At 41.2% G+C, this 16,530-nt stretch overlaps 1 protein-coding gene across 1 annotated transcript in view; it reads right to left on the reverse strand.

Annotated features, from left to right (window-relative positions):
- Positions 1 to 16,530, reverse strand: part of LOC123993836 (rho guanine nucleotide exchange factor TIAM1-like) — a 147,512-nt gene that overhangs the window by 53,280 nt on the left and 77,702 nt on the right. Inside the window, exons 7-9 of the mRNA XM_046296303.1 lie at positions 7,007 to 7,179; positions 5,251 to 5,475; positions 294 to 479 (exon numbers count right to left, since the gene is read on the reverse strand). Coding sequence (XP_046152259.1) covers positions 294 to 479; positions 5,251 to 5,475; positions 7,007 to 7,179 — 584 coding nt within the window. The remainder of the gene's footprint in view (positions 1 to 293; positions 480 to 5,250; positions 5,476 to 7,006; positions 7,180 to 16,530) is intronic.

Here is a 16,530-nt window from a genome sequence, read left to right on the forward strand (position 1 = left end):
GAAGTACATCTCGTGAAAAATAACTTTTTTTGTCCAGTTTAGGTGTGGGTGCGTGGGAGGCGATGTTTTGGTGTGAGTGTGTGTCCGTGCGTGTGTAGGTGTGTGTGTGTGTGTGTGTCCGTGCGTGTGTGTCCATGCGTGTGTGTGTGTGTGTGTGTGTGTGTGTGTGTGTGTGTGTGTGTGTGTGTGTGTGTGTGTGTGTGTGTGTGTGTGTGTGTGTGTGTGTGTGTGTGTGTGTGTGTGTGTGTGTGTGTGTGTGTGTGCCTATGCCTAAACACATCTATCCTACTCACCAGCGCATGAAAGGACGATACAGAGAAGATTCCGAGGCGTCCCATGGCCAGTTTGGTGGGTCTGGAGGCTACGGCTAGCAGGCGTTTGGGGTTGGGCAGCTCCCCTCCCTGCAGACTGGCCAGGTAACACCGGTACCGGAACAGACTCATGTGGAACTGTTCCAAGTTCTGTTCCCACAGAAAGATCTAGAACACACAAACAACAACAATCCATTCTAAACGACTGGGCAATCCAGCATGGCCGGTCAGCTCTGTCTATGACTTTTAAGGTGGTTAGACTTCAACCAGCCCCATGACTCGGATGTTTATCACAACAAGTGGCGGGGTGACGGTCTTGTTGCTGTATATTGAATCCCAGATTGCCCCTTTAATTGGTGTTCATCAGAGAGAAAGAGAAAAGAGATGCATGAGAGCTTTTAACAGCTCATCTGAGCTGGAAGTTGTTATTACTGACTCCCATGCAAAGTCTCTCCGTCCGCCGACGCGTCTCTCTCTCTCTCCAACAAAACCTTTCGTTAGTGGCACCAAGGAGCCCTAAGATGGTGTCCAAGCCTTTCCTCTGTTCTCTGCTTCCAGTCGTGTTGTTTAAAGTGCTACTGACCAGCCTGCTCTCTGTAGTGTAATGTCTGTTGTTGACCAGCCTGCTCCCTGTAGTCTAATGTCTGCTGTTGACCAGCCTGCTCCCTGTAGTCTAATGTCTGTTGTTGACCAGCCTGCTCTCTGTAGTCTAATGTCTGCTGTTGACCAGCCTGCTCTCTGTAGTCTAATGTCTGCTGTTGACCAGCCTGCCCTCTGTAGTCTAATGTCTGCTACTGACCAGCCTGCTATCTGTAGTCTAATGTCTGCTACTGACCAACCTGCTCCCTGTAGTCTAATGTCTGCTGTTGACCAGCCTGCTCTCTGCAGCTCTGTAGTCTAATGTCTGTTGTTGACCAGCCTGCTCCCTGTAGTCTAATGTCTGTTGTTGACCAGCCTGCTCTCTGCAGCTCTGTAGTCTAATGTCTGTTGTTGACCAGCCTGCTCTCTGTAGTCTAATGTCTGCTACTGACCAGCCTGCTCTCTGTAGTCTAATGTCTGTTGTTGACCAGCCTGCTCTCTGTAGTCTAATGTCTGCTACTGACCAGCCTGCTCCCTGTAGTCTAATGTCTGCTGTTGACCAGCCTGCTCTCTGCAGCTCTGTAGTCTAATGTCTGTTGTTGACCAGCCTGCTCCCTGTAGTCTAATGTCTGTTGTTGACCAGCCTGCTCTCTGCAGCTCTGTAGTCTAATGTCTGTTGTTGACCAGCCTGCTCTCTGCAGTCTAATGTCTGTTGACCAGCCTGCTCTCTGTAGTCTAATGTCTGCTGTTGACCAGCCTGCTCTCTGTAGTCTAATGTCTGCTACTGACCAGCCTGCTATCTGTAGTCTAATGTCTGCTGTTGACCAGCCTGCTCCCTGTAGTCTAATGTCTGCTGTTGACCAGCCTGCTCTCTGTAGTCTAATGTCTGCTACTGACCAGCCTGCTCTCTGTAGTCTAATGTCTGTTGTTGACCAGCCTGCTCTCTGTAGTCTAATGTCTGCTACTGACCAGCCTGCTCCCTGTAGTCTAATGTCTGCTGTTGACCAGCCTGCTCTCTGCAGCTCTGTAGTCTAATGTCTGTTGTTGACCAGCCTGCTCCCTGTAGTCTAATGTCTGTTGTTGACCAGCCTGCTCTCTGCAGCTCTGTAGTCTAATGTCTGTTGTTGACCAGCCTGCTCTCTGCAGTCTAATGTCTGTTGACCAGCCTGCTCTCTGTAGTCTAATGTCTGCTGTTGACCAGCCTGCTCTCTGTAGTCTAATGTCTGCTGTTGACCAGCCTGCCCTCTGTAGTCTAATGTCTGCTACTGACCAGCCTGCTATCTGTAGTCTAATGTCTGCTGTTGACCAGCCTGCTCCCTGTAGTCTAATGTCTGCTGTTGACCAGCCTGCCCTCTGTAGTCTAATGTCTGCTACGGACCAGCCTGCTATCTGTAGTCTAATGTCTACTACTGACCAACCTGCTCCCTGTAGTCTAATGTCTGCTGTTGACCAGCCTGCTCCCTGTAGTCTAATGTCTGCTGTTGACCAGCCTGCTCTCTGCAGCTCTGTAGTCTAATGTCTGTTGTTGACCAGCCTGCTCCCTGTAGTCTAATGTCTGTTGTTGACCAGCCTGCTCTCTGTAGTCTAATGTCTGCTACTGACCAGCCTGCTCTCTGTAGTCTAATGTCTGCTGTTGACCAGCCTGCTCCCTGTAGTCTAATGTCTGTTGTTGACCAGCCTGCTCTCTGTAGTCTAATGTCTGCTACTGACCAGCCTGCTCTCTGTAGTCTAATGTCTGCTGTTGACCAGCCTGCTCTCTGTAGTCTAATGTCTGTTGTTGACCAGCCTGCTCTCTGTAGTCTAATGTCTGCTACTGACCAGCCTGCTCCCTGTAGTCTAATGTCTGCTGTTGACCAGCCTGCTCTCTGCAGCTCTGTAGTCTAATGTCTGTTGTTGACCAGCCTGCTCCCTGTAGTCTAATGTCTGTTGTTGACCAGCCTGCTCTCTGCAGCTCTGTAGTCTAATGTCTGTTGTTGACCAGCCTGCTCTCTGCAGTCTAATGTCTGTTGACCAGCCTGCTCTCTGTAGTCTAATGTCTGTTGTTGACCAGCCTGCTCTCTGTAGTCTAATGTCTGTTGTTGACCAGCCTGCTCCCTGTAGTCTAATGTCTGCTGTTGACCAGCCTGCTCTCTGTAGTCTAATGTCTGTTGTTGACCAGCCTGCTCCCTGTAGTCTAATGTCTGCTGTTGACCAGCCTGCTCCCTGTAGTCTAATGTCTGCTGTTGACCAGCCTGCTCTCTGTAGTTTAATGTCTGTTGTTGACCAGCCTGCTCTCTGCAGCTCTGTAGTCTAATGTCTGCTGTTGACCAGCCTGCTCTCTGTAGTCTAATGTCTGTTGTTGACCAGCCTGCTCTCTGTAGTCTAATGTCTGCTACTGACCAGCCTGCTCTCTGTAGTCTAATGTCTGCTGTTGACCTGCTGTGTAGCTCTAACATGTCCAATGGGATGGTTTTTACCAGGGCACTGGAGCAGCACATTATTCATTAGTGTGTCCCCCTCTCCTCTCAGTCCTGTACTAGTTGTTGGACGAGTGGGGCTAGAGCCAGGGTGGAGGGGGAAAAGGAGACACTGTCCCTCTGCCAACTAGCCCAGAGAAGAAAGGGAAAATACAGGACATTCCTCTGTCAGATATGGGCTGGGATATGGAGTTGCGTCCCAAATTGCACCCTATTCCCTATATAGTCTACTACCCCTAACTCAAATTAAAAACTACCAGTGACCCCTCGACCCTATTCCAACCACACTGTTCAAAAGATGCTCATCGAGTTTGTACCCAACCTGATCAACAAGTTCATCAACACTGGACCAGTGCCGTCAATATTCACAATATTCCTGACTGATGTCTTGAGATGTTGTTTTAATATATCGGCATCCTTTCCTCCCTCATGACGCCATCTATTTTGTGAAGTGCACCAGTCCCTCCTGCAGCAAAGCACCCCCACAACATGATGCTGCCACCCCTGTGCTTCACGGTTGGGATGGTGTTCTTCGGCTTACAAGCCTCCCCCTTTTTCCTCCAGACTTAACGATGGTCTTTATGGGCATATTTTTGTTTCATCAGACCAGATATTTCTCCAAAAAATACGATCTTTGTCCCCATGTGGACAAAAAAACGTATTCTGGCTTTTTTATGGCGGTTTTGGAGCAGTGGCTTCTTCCTTGCTGAACGGCCTTTCAGGTCATGTTGATATAGGACTCGTTTTACTGTGGATATTGATACTTTTGTACCCGTTTCCTCCAGCATCTTCACAAGGTCCTTTGCTGTTGTTCTGGAATTGATTTGTACTTTTCACACCAAAGTACGTTCATCTCTAGGAGACAGAACACGTCTCCTTCCTGAGCGGTATGACGGCTGCGTGGTCACATGGTACCTTCAGGCGTTTGGAAATTGCTCCCAAGGATGAACCAGACTTGTGGAGGTCTACAATTTTTTTCTGAGGTCTTGGCTGATTTCTTTTGATTTTCCCACGATGTCAAGCAAAGAGGCACTGAGTTTGAAGGTAGGCCTTGAAATACATCCACAGGTACACCTCCAATTGACTCAAAAGATGTCAATTAGCCTATCAGAAGCTTCTAAAGCCATGACATAATTTTCTGGAATTTTCCAAGCTGTTTAAAGGCACAGTCAACTTAGTGTATGTAAACTTCTGACCCACTGGAATTGTGATACAGTGAATTATAAGTGAAAGAATCTGTCTGGAAACAATTGTTGGATAAATTACTTTATGTCATGCACAAAGTAGATGTCCTAACCGTCTTGCCAAAACTATAGTTTGTTAACAAGAAATGTGTGGAGTGGTTTAAAAACTAGTTTTAATGACCCCAACCTAAGTGTATGTAAACTTCCGACTTCAACTGTCTGCGTCAGCTTAATAAATTATACAAATAGACACTATTGTATTTCAAAATTAAAATCACATTCGCTAGCCTATACTTTCACCTGGTCCAGTATGGTCTTCCTCTTCTAGGTATCGGTAACTAAGCTCACACTCTCTCTCACCTGGTCCAGTATGGTCTTCCTCTTCTAGGTATCGGTACCTAAGCTCACACCCTCTCTCACCTGGTCCAGTATGGTCTTCCTCTTCTTGGTATCGGTACCTAAGCTCACACCCTCTCTCACCTGGTCATGTATGGTCTTCCTCTTCTTGGTATCGGTAACTAAGCTCACACTCTCTCTCACCTGGTCCAGTATGGTCTTCCTCTTCTTGGTATCGGTAACTAAGCTCACACTCTCTCTCACCTGGTCCAGTATGGTCTTCCTCTTCTTGGTATCGGTAGCTAAGCTCACACTCTCTCTCACCTGGTCCAGTATGGTCTTCTTCTTCTTGGTATCGGTAACTAAGCTCACACTCTCTCTCACCTGGTCCAGTATGGTCTTCCTCTTCTTGGTATCGGTCACGGCACTGAGCTGCATGTCTCCCATCTTCTTCATCTTCTCGTCCATGTCGATCTTCTGCTCCAGCTTCTTAATCTCCACCCTCAACAGACGCACCGTGTCCTCCCGGTGATGCTGCCTGGCAACGGCCGCCGCGCACGCCGAGTGGATGGCCGTGATCCAGTTCTCCAGCTCCGTCTGGCTGCAGGACTACAGGGGTCAGAGGTCAAGGGTTAAATGGACAGGAGAAGTCGTCAGAGACAGTCAACAAAGAGCTAACCTTCTGGGTCATAGACACCAACAGCTGCATTTTCATTGCCAACATATGGTTATTGAGTCCTTTACTGAAAACTAACAGTATCTAACTCTTCAACTAACATCACACAGACCAGGTCTCTGAAGACAGAAACAGTCGACCAGGTCTCTGAAGACAGAAACAGTCGACCAGGTCTCTGAAGACAGAAACAGTCGACCAGGTCTCTGAAGACAGAAACAGTCGACCAGGTCTCTGAAGACAGAAACAGTCGACCAGGTCTCTGAAGACAGAAACAGTCGACCAGGTCTCTGAAGACAGAAACAGTCGACCAGGTCTCTGAAGACAGAAACAGTCGACCAGGTCTCTGAAGACAGAAACAGTCGACCAGGTCTCTGAAGACAGAAACAGTCGACCAGGTCTCTGAAGACAGAAACAGTCGACCAGGTCTCTGAAGACAGAAACAGTCGACCAGGTCTCTGAAGACAGAAACAGTCGACCAGGTCTCTGAAGACAGAAACAGTCGACCAGGTCTCTGAAGACAGAAACAGTCGACCAGGTCTCTGAAGACAGAAACAGTCGACCAGGTCTCTGAAGACAGAAACAGTCGACCAGGTCTCTGAAGACAGAAACAGTCGACCAGGTCTCTGAAGACAGAAACAGTCGACCAGGTCTCTGAAGACAGGAATGACCAAGCAGATTAGAACACTGTACATCTAAGATAGAAAAACAGACCATTTTGAGATGAATTGAGGCATTTTCATTCACATAACGACTCCTTCAAGATCAAGAGAGGTGACATTGTGGAGATGACACAGCCTCCCTGACCAAGGAAGGACACACACAGAGCCACCCTGACCAAGGAAGGACACACACAGAGCCACCCTGACCAAGGAAGGAAGGAAGGACACACACACACACACACACACACAGGAAGGAAAGACACACACACAGAGCCACCCTGACCAAGGAAGGAAGGACACACACACACATGCACACGCACACACACAGAGCCACCCTGACCAAGGAAGGAAGGACACACACACACACACAGAGCCACCCTGACCAAGGAAGGAAGGACACACACACACACACAGAGCCACCCTGACCAAGGAAGGAAAGACACACACACAGAGCCACCCTGACCAAGGAAGGAAAGACACACACACAGAGCCACCCTGACCAAGGAAGGAAAGACACACACACACACACACACACACACACACACACACACACACACACACACACACACACACACACACACACACACACACACACACACACACACACACACACACACACACACACACACACAGCCACCCTGACCAAGGAAGGAAGGACACACACGCACACACACAGACACACAGACACACACACACACGCACAGACACACACAGAGCCACCCTGACCAAGGAAGGAAGGACACACACACACACACACACAGAGCCACCCTGACCAAGGAAGGAAGGACACACACACACCACCTACCTGGAAGAGAAAAGCATCTCCTAGAGAGTTGCTGAGGCAGAAGACAAAGTCCTTCTTGGGGTGTTCAGGTACGGCCTGGACAATACTGTTCTCAGCCCACACCGCATGTTTAGGAGCGCTGTTGTGGTCGATCCCCGACCGCCCGTCTGTCTCGTAGAAGAACAGAGTGCATCCTGGGAGAAGACGGGGAAAAGGAAGTTACTCAAAACCATCAAATGATCAATCACATGTTAGTATATTAGCTGTTTTGCCTATAACATTTGTCACAAAGCACAAAATTGATTTGATAAATATCAATAGAAATGTCCTCCAGTGATAGTAGAACCTTTCCTGTTGAAAAGTGACAGTATAAATACAGTACACACTCAAGGGTAAAAAAACAACAAAAAAATGTTTTGAGGAAAATATATTTATATATATTTTTTGACAACTGCAGACTTCAAGGAGTTGGGCTGATGGGAAGTGGTGATGTCATCCGCCTCCCCCTTTGCCCGAGGAACAACAGAGGAGCAGTAGAGAACTAAAGATGAAAGGCCCCCCCCCCACCCTCCTCCTTGTGCCATGTCAAGACTTAACTAGCCCACCTATTGAAATGTGCCTTTTGTTAAGTCAGTCAGGTGTTAAATGAGGTGAAACGGAGACTGGAGTGCCACTTTAATGCGATGTCCATTTCTAGAAACTAATATCTTTCTTCCTTTAAATATCTTACAAGGGGACATTTCCCTGCAGAAAACACAACAAATTAAATAAATAAATAATAGCTAGATTTTTGTTCAATCAATTTAATTCTGCTCTCCAGTGGCCAACGGTATGTAGTGCAGGTCTGGATTCTCCAGGAGGGAGCATGCATCAGCAGAACATAAGCAGGGTATAGTAGTAGTAGTAGTAGTAACAGGGTATATTAGTAGTAGTAGTAGTAGTAGTAACAGGGTATAGTAGTAGTAACAGGGTATAGTAGTAGTAGTAACAGGGTATAGTAGTAGTAGTAGTAGTAACAGGGTGTAGTAGTAGTAGTAACAGGGTATAGTAGTAGTAGTAGTAGTAACAGGGTATAGTAGTAGTAGTAGTAGTAACAGGGTATAGTAGTAGTAGTAGTAGTAACAGGGTATAGTAGTAGTAGTAGTAACAGGGTATAGTAGTAGTAGTAGTAGTAGTAGTAGCAGGGTATAGTAGTAGTAGTAGTAACAGGGTATAGTAGTAGTAGTAGTAGTAGTAACAGGGTATAGTAGTAGTAGTAGTAACAGGGTATAGTAGTAGTAGTAGTAGTAGTAGTAGTAGTAGTAGTAGTAGTAGTAGTAGTAGTAACAGGGTATAGTAGTAGTAGTAGTAGTAGTAGTAACAGGGTATAGTAGTAGTAGTAACAGGGTATAGTAGTAGTAGTAACAGGGTATAGTAGTAGTAGTAGTAGTAGTAACAGGGTATAGTAGTAGTAGTAGTAGTAGTAACAGGGTATAGTAGTAGTAGTAGTAGTAACAGGGTATAGTAGTAGTAGAAGTAACAGGGTATAGTAGTAGTAGAAGTAACAGGGTATAGTAGTAGTAGTAGAAGTAACAGGGTATAGTAGTAGTAGTAGTAACAGGGTATAGTAGTAGTAGTAACAGGGTGTAGTAGTAGTAGTAACAGGGTATAGTAGTAGTAGTAGTAGTAACAGGGTATAGTAGTAGTAGTAGTAGTAACAGGGTATAGTAGTAGTAGTAGTAACAGGGTATAGTAGTAGTAGTAACAGGGTATAGTAGTAGTAGTAACAGGGTATAGTAGTAGTAGTAACAGGGTATAGTAGTAGTAGTAACAGGGTATAGTAGTAGTAGTAGTAACAGGGTATAGTAGTAGTAGTAGTAACAGGGTATAGTAGTAGTAGTAGTAACAGGGTATAGTAGTAGTAGTAGTAACAGGGTATAGTAGTAGTAGTAGTAGTAGTAGTAACAGGGTATAGTAGTAGTAGTAGTAGTAACAGGGTATAGTAGTAGTAGAAGTAACAGGGTATAGTAGTAGTAGTAGAAGTAACAGGGTATAGTAGTAGTAGTAGTAACAGGGTATAGTAGTAGTAGTAGTAACAGGGTATAGTAGTAGTAGTAGTAGTAACAGGGTGTAGTAGTAGTAGTAACAGGGTATAGTAGTAGTAGTAGTAGTAACAGGGTATAGTAGTAGTAGTAGTAGTAACAGGGTATAGTAGTAGTAGTAGTAACAGGGTATAGTAGTAGTAGTAACAGGGTATAGTAGTAGTAGTAGTAGTAACAGGGTATAGTAGTAGTAGTAGTAGTAACAGGGTATAGTAGTCGTAGTAGTAGTAACAGGGTATAGTAGTAGTAGTAGTAGTAGTAGTAGTAGTAGTAGTAGTAACATGGTGTAGTAGTAGTAGTAGTAGTAACAGGGTGTAGTAGTAGTAGTAACAGGGTATAGTAGTAGTAGTAGTAACAGGGTATAGTAATAGTAGTAGTAGTAACAGGGTATAGTAGTAGTAGTAGTAGTAACAGGGTATAGTAGTAGTAGTAGTAGTAACAGGGTATAGTAGTAGTAGTAGTAGTAACAGGGTATAGTAGTAGTAGTAGTAGTAACAGGGTATAGTAGTAGTAGTAGTAACAGGGTATAGTAGTAGTAGTAGTAACAGGGTATAGTAGTAGTAGTAGTAACATGGTATAGTAGTAGTAGTAGTAACAGGGTATAGCAGTAGTAGTAACAGGGTATAGCAGTAGTAGTAGTAGTAACAGGGTATAGTAGTAGTAGTAGTAGTAACAGGGTATAGTAGAAGTAACAGGGTATAGTAGTAGTAGTAGTAGTAACAGGGTATAGTAGTAGTAGTAGTAGTAGTAACAGGGTATAGTAGTAGTAGTAGTAACAGGGTATAGTAGAAGTAACAGGGTATAGTAGTAGTAGTAACAGGGATAGTAGTAGTAACAGGGTATAGTAGTAGTAACAGGGTATAGTAGTAGTAGTAGTAACAGGGTATAGTGGTATAGTAGTAGTAGTAGTAACAGGGTATAGTAGTAGTAGTAACAGGGTATAGAAGTAGTAGTAACAGGGTATAGTAGTAGTAGTAGTAACAGGGTATAGTAGTAGTAGTAGTAACAGGGTGTAGTAGTAATAGTAGTAGTAACAGGGTATAGTAGTAGTAGTAGTAACAGGGTATAGCAGTAGTAGTAGTAACAGGGTATAGCAGTAAAAGTAGTAGTAACAGGGTATAGTACTAGTAGTAATAGTAGTAGTAACAGGGTGTAGTAGTAACAGTAGTAGTAGCAGGGTATAGTAGTAAAAGTAGTAGTAACAGGGTATAGTAGAAATAGTAGTAGTAACAGGGTATAGTAGTAGTAGTAGTAACAGGGTATAGTACTAGTACTAGTAGTAACAGGGTATAGTAGTAGTAGTAACAGGGTATAGTAGTAGTAGTAACAGGGTATAGTAGAAATAGTAGTAGTAACAGGGTATAGTAGTAGTAGTAACAGGGTATAGTAGTAGTAGTAACAGGGTATAGTAGTAGTAGTAGTAGTCGTAACAGGGTATAGTAGTAGTAACAGGGTATAGTAGTAAAAGTAGTAGTAACAGGGTATAGCAGTAGTAGTAGTAGTAACAGGGTATAGTAGTAAAAGTAGTAGTAACAGGGTATAGTAGTAAAAGTAGTAGTAACTGGGTATAGCAGTAGTAGTAGTAACAGGGTATAGTAGTAAAAGTAGTAGTAGTAACAGGGTATAGTAGTAAAAGTAGTAGTAACAGGGTATAGTAGTAAAAGTAGTAGTAACAGGGTATAGTAGTAAAAGTAGTAGTAACAGGGTATAGCAGTAGTAGTAGTAACAGGGTGTAGTAGTAATAGTAGTAGTAACAGGGTATAGTAGTAATAGTAGTAGTAACAGCATATAGTAGTAATAGTAGTAGTAGTAACAGGGTATAGTAGTAGTAGTAGTAGTAGTAACAGGGTATAGTACTAGTACTAGTAGTAACAGGGTATAGTAGTAATAGTAGTAGTAACAGGGTATAGTAGTAGTAGTAGTAGTAACAGGGTATAGTACTAGTACTAGTAGTAACAGGGTATAGTAGTAATAGTAGTAGTAACAGGGTGTAGTAGTAGTAGTAGTAGTAACAGGGTATAGTAGTAAAAGTAGTAGTAACAGGGTATAGTAGAAATAGTAGTAGTAACAGGGTATAGTAGTAGTAGTAGTAACAGGGTATAGTAGTAGTAGAAGTAACAGGGTATAGTAGTAGTAGTAGTAACAGGGTATAGTAGTAAAAGTAGTAGTAACAGGGTATAGCAGTAGTAGCAGTAACCGGGTATAGTAGTAAAAGTAGTAGTAACAGGGTATAGTAGTAAAAGTAGTAGTAACAGGGTATAGTAGTAAAAGTAGTAGTAACAGGGTATAGTAGTAGTAACAGGGTATAGTAGTAGTAGTAGTTACAGGGTATTGTTCTAGTAGTAGTAGTAGTAGTAGTAGTAGTAGTAACAGGGTGTAGTAGTAATAGTAGTAGTAACAGGGTATAGTAGTAGTAGTGGTAACAGGGTATAGTAGTAGTAGTGGTAACAGGGTATAGTAGTAGTAGTAGTAGTAGTAGTAGTAACAGGGTGTAGTAGTAATAGTAGTAGTAACAGGGTATAGTAGTAGTAGTAGTAACAGGGTATAGTAGTAATAGTAGTAGTAGTAGTAGTAGTAGTTGTTACAGGGTATTGTTCTAGTAGTAGTAGTAGTAACAGGGTATAGTAGTAATAGTAGTAGTAACAGGGTATAATAGTAATAGTAGTAGTAACAGGGTATAGTAGTAATAGTAGTAGTAGTAGTAACAGGGTATAGTATTAATATTAACAGGGTATAGTAGTAATAGTAGTAGTAACAGGGTATAATAGTAATAGTAGTAGTAACAGGGTATAGTAGTAGTACCAGTAGTAGTAACAGGGTATAGTAGTAGTAACAGGGTATAGTACTAGTGGTAAAAGGGTACAGTAGTAATAGTAGTAGTAACAGGGTACAGTAGTAATAGTAGTAGTAAACAGGGTATAGTAGTAATAGTAGTGGTAACAGGGTACAGTAGTAATAGTAGAACAGGGGATAGTAGTAATAGTAGTAGTAACATGGTATAGTAGTAATAGTAGTAGTAAACAGGGTATAGTAGTAATAGTAGTAGTAACATGGTATAGTAGTAATAGTAGTAACAGGGTATAGTAGTAATAGTAGTAGTAACAGGGTATAGTAGTACTAGTAGTAAAAGGGTATAGTAGTACTAGTAGTAACAGGGTATAGTAGTAGTAACAGGGTATAGTAGTAGTAACAGGGGATATTAGTAGTAACAGGGTATAGTAGTACTAGTAGTGACAGGGTATAGTAGTAGTAACAGGGATAGTAGTAGTAACAGGGTATAGTAGTACTAGTAGTAACAGGGTATAGTAGTACTAGTAGTAACAGGGTATAGTAGTAGTAACAGGGTATAGTAGTAGTAACAGGGGATAGTAGTAGTAACAGGGTATAGTAGTACTAGTAGTGACAGGGTATAGTAGTAGTAACAGGGATAGTAGTAGTAACAGGGTATAGTAGTACTAGTAGTAACAGGGTATAGTAGTAGTAACAGGGTATAGTAGTACTAGTAGTAACAGGGTATAGTAGTAGTAACAGGGTATAGTAGTAGTAACATGGTATAGTAGTAGTAACAGGGTATAGTAGTAGTAACAGGGTATAGTAGTAGTAACAGGGTATAGTAGTCGTAGCAGGGTATAGTAGTACTAGTAGTAACAGGGTATAGTAGTAGTAACAGGGTATAGTAGTCGTAGCAAGGTATAGTAGTAGTAACATGGTATAGTAGTAATAGTAGTATTAACAGGGTATAGTAGTAGTAACATGGTATAGTAGTAATAGTAGTAGTAACAGGGTATAGTAGTCGTAGCAGGGTATAGTAGTAGTAAAAGGGTATAGTAGTCGTAGCAGAGTATAGTAGTAGTAACAGGGTATAGTAGTAGTAACAGGGTATAGTAGTAGTAACAGGGTATAGTAGTCGTAGCAGGGTATAGTAGTAGTAACATGGTAGTAGTTATAGCAGTGTATATAGATTTAATTTTAATTTTACCTTTATTTAACCAGGCAAGTCAGTTAAGAACATATTCTTATTTTCAATGACGGCCTGGGAACAGTGGGTTAACTGCCTGTTCAGGGGCAGAACGACAGATATGTACCTTGTCAGCTCGGGGGTTTGAACTCGCAACCTTCCGGTTACTAGTCCAACGCTCTAACCACTAGGCTACGCTGTAGATACAGTAGATAGTTAGATAGCAGTGTATAGTATATACTGTAGGGTAGGTACTAGTTATAGCAGTGTATATAGATACAGTATATATTGTAGGGTAGGTACTAGTTATAGCAGTGTGTATAGATACAGTAGATAGATAGCAGTGTATATAGATACAGTAGATACTGTAGGCTAGGTACTAGTTATAGCAGTGTGTATAGATACAGTAGATACTGTAGGCTAGGTACTAGTTATAGCAGTGTATATAGATACAGTATATACTGTAGGGTAGGTACTAGTTATAGCAGTGTGTATAGATACAGTATATAGTTAGATAGCAGTGTATATAGATACAGTAGATACTGTAGTGTGGGTACTAGTTATAGCAGTGTGTATAGATACAGTATATACTGTAGTGTGGGTACTAGTTATAGCAGTGTATATAGATACAGTATATACTGTAGGGTAGGTACTAGTTATAGCAGTGTATATAGATACAGTATATAGTTAGATAGCAGAGTATATAGATACAGTATATACTGTAGGGTAGGTACTAGTTATAGCAGTGTGTATAGATACAGTATATACTGTAGTGTAGGTACTAGTTATAGCAGTGTGTATATATACAGTAGATAGATAGATAGCAGTGTGTATAGATACAGTATATACTGTAGTGAAGGTACTAGTTATAGCACTGTATATAGATACAGTAGATAGTTAGATAGCAGTGTATATAGATACAGTATATACTGTAGGGTAGGTACTAGTTATAGCAGTGTATATAGATACAGTAGATACTGTAGGCTAGGTACTAGTTATAGCAGTGTATATAGATACAGTAGATACTGTAGGCTAGGTACTAGTGATAGCAGTGTGTATAGATACAGTATATACTGTAGGCTAGGTACTAGTTATAGCAGTGTATATAGATACAGTAGATACTGTAGGCTAGGTACTAGTTATAGCAGTGTGTATAGATACAGTATATACTGTAGTGTAGGTACTAGTTATAGCACTGTATATAGATACAGTAGATAGTTAGATAGCAGTGTGTATAGATACAGTATATACTGTAGGGTAGGTACTAGTTATAGCAGTGTGTATAGATACAGTAGATACTGTAGGGTAGGTACTAATTATAGCAGTGTATATAGATACAGTAGATACTGTAGGCTAGGTACTAGTTATAGCAGTGTGTATAGATACAGTATATAGTTACATAGCAGTGTGTATAGATACAGTAGATACTGTAGGCTAGGTACTAATTATAGCAGTGTATATAGATACAGTAGATACTGTAGGCCAGGTACTAGTTATAGCAGTGTGTATAGATACAGTAGATACTGTAGGGTAGGTACTAGTTATAGCAGTGTGTATAGATACAGTAGATAGATAGATAGCAGTGTGTATAGATACAGTAGATAGTTAGATAGCAGTGTATATAGATACAGTAGATACTGTAGTGTAGGTACTAGTTATAGCAGTGTATATAGATACAGTATATACTGTAGGGTAGGTACTAGTTATAGCAGTGTGTATAGATACAGTAGATAGTTAGATAGCAGTGTATATAGATACAGTAGATACTGTAGGCTAGGTACTAGTTATAGCAGTGTGTATAGATACAGTAGATAGATAGATAGCAGTGTGTATAGATACAGTATATACTGTAGTGTAGGTACTAGTTATAGCAGTGTATATAGATACAGTATATACTGTAGGGTAGGTACTAGTTATAGCAGTGTGTATAGATACAGTATATAGTTAGATAGCAGTGTATATAGATACAGTAGATACTGTAGTGTGGGTACTAGTTATAGCAGTGTGTATAGATACAGTATATACTGTAGTGTGGGTACTAGTTATAGCAGTGTATATAGATACAGTATATACTGTAGGGTAGGTACTAGTTATAGCAGTGTATATAGATACAGTATATAGTTAGATAGCAGTGTATATAGATACAGTAGATACTGTAGGCTAGGTACTAGTTATAGCAGTGTGTATAGATACAGTATATAGTTAGATAGCAGAGTATATAGATACAGTATATACTGTAGGGTAGGTACTAGTTATAGCAGTGTGTATAGATACAGTATATACTGTAGTGTAGGTACTAGTTATAGCAGTGTGTATATATACAGTAGATAGATAGATAGCAGTGTGTATAGATACAGTATATACTGTAGTGAAGGTACTAGTTATAGCACTGTATATAGATACAGTAGATAGTTAGATAGCAGTGTATATAGATACAGTATATACTGTAGGGTAGGTACTAGTTATAGCAGTGTATATAGATACAGTAGATACTGTAGGCTAGGTACTAGTTATAGCAGTGTATATAGATACAGTAGATACTGTAGGCTAGGTACTAGTGATAGCAGTGTGTATAGATACAGTATATACTGTAGGCTAGGTACTAGTTATAGCAGTGTATATAGATACAGTAGATACTGTAGGCTAGGTACTAGTTATAGCAGTGTGTATAGATACAGTATATACTGTAGTGTAGGTACTAGTTATAGCACTGTATATAGATACAGTAGATACTGTAGGCTAGGTACTAGTTATAGCAGTGTATATAGATACAGTAGATACTGTAGGCTATAGGGCAGTTATTAGATACAGTATATAGTTAGATAGCAGTGTATATAGATACAGTATATACTGTAGGTAGGTACTAGTTATAGCAGTAGTGTATATAGATACAGTATATACTGTAGTGTAGGTACTAGTTATAGCAGTGTGTATATATACAGTAGATAGATAGATAGATAGCAGTGTGTATAGATACAGTATATACTGTAGTGAAGGTACTAGTTATAGCACTGTATATAGATACAGTAGATAGTTAGATAGCAGTGTATATAGATACAGTATATAGCAGTGTATATAGATACAGTAGATAGTAGGTACTAGGTACTAGTTATAGCAGTGTATATAGATACAGTAGATACTGTAGGCTAGGTACTAGTTATAGCAGTGTGTATAGATACAGTATATATACTGTAGTGTATATAGATACAGTAGATAGGTATAGATAGGTACAGTAGTATATAGATACAGTAGGTTAGATAGCAGGATACTAGTAGGGTAGGTACTAGTTATAGCAGTGTGTATAGATACAGTATATAGTATATACTAGTTATAGCAGTGTATATAGATACAGTAGATACTGTAGGCTAGGTACTAGTTAGATAGCAGTGTGTATAGATACAGTATATATACAGTAGATACTGTAGGCTAGGTACTAGTTATAGCAGTGTATATAGATAGTAGATACTGTAGGCTAGGTACTAGTTATAGCAGTGTGTATAGATACA

This window comes from Oncorhynchus gorbuscha, linkage group LG13, assembly GCF_021184085.1.
Source record: "Oncorhynchus gorbuscha isolate QuinsamMale2020 ecotype Even-year linkage group LG13, OgorEven_v1.0, whole genome shotgun sequence".
Lineage (NCBI taxonomy): Eukaryota > Metazoa > Chordata > Actinopteri > Salmoniformes > Salmonidae > Oncorhynchus > Oncorhynchus gorbuscha.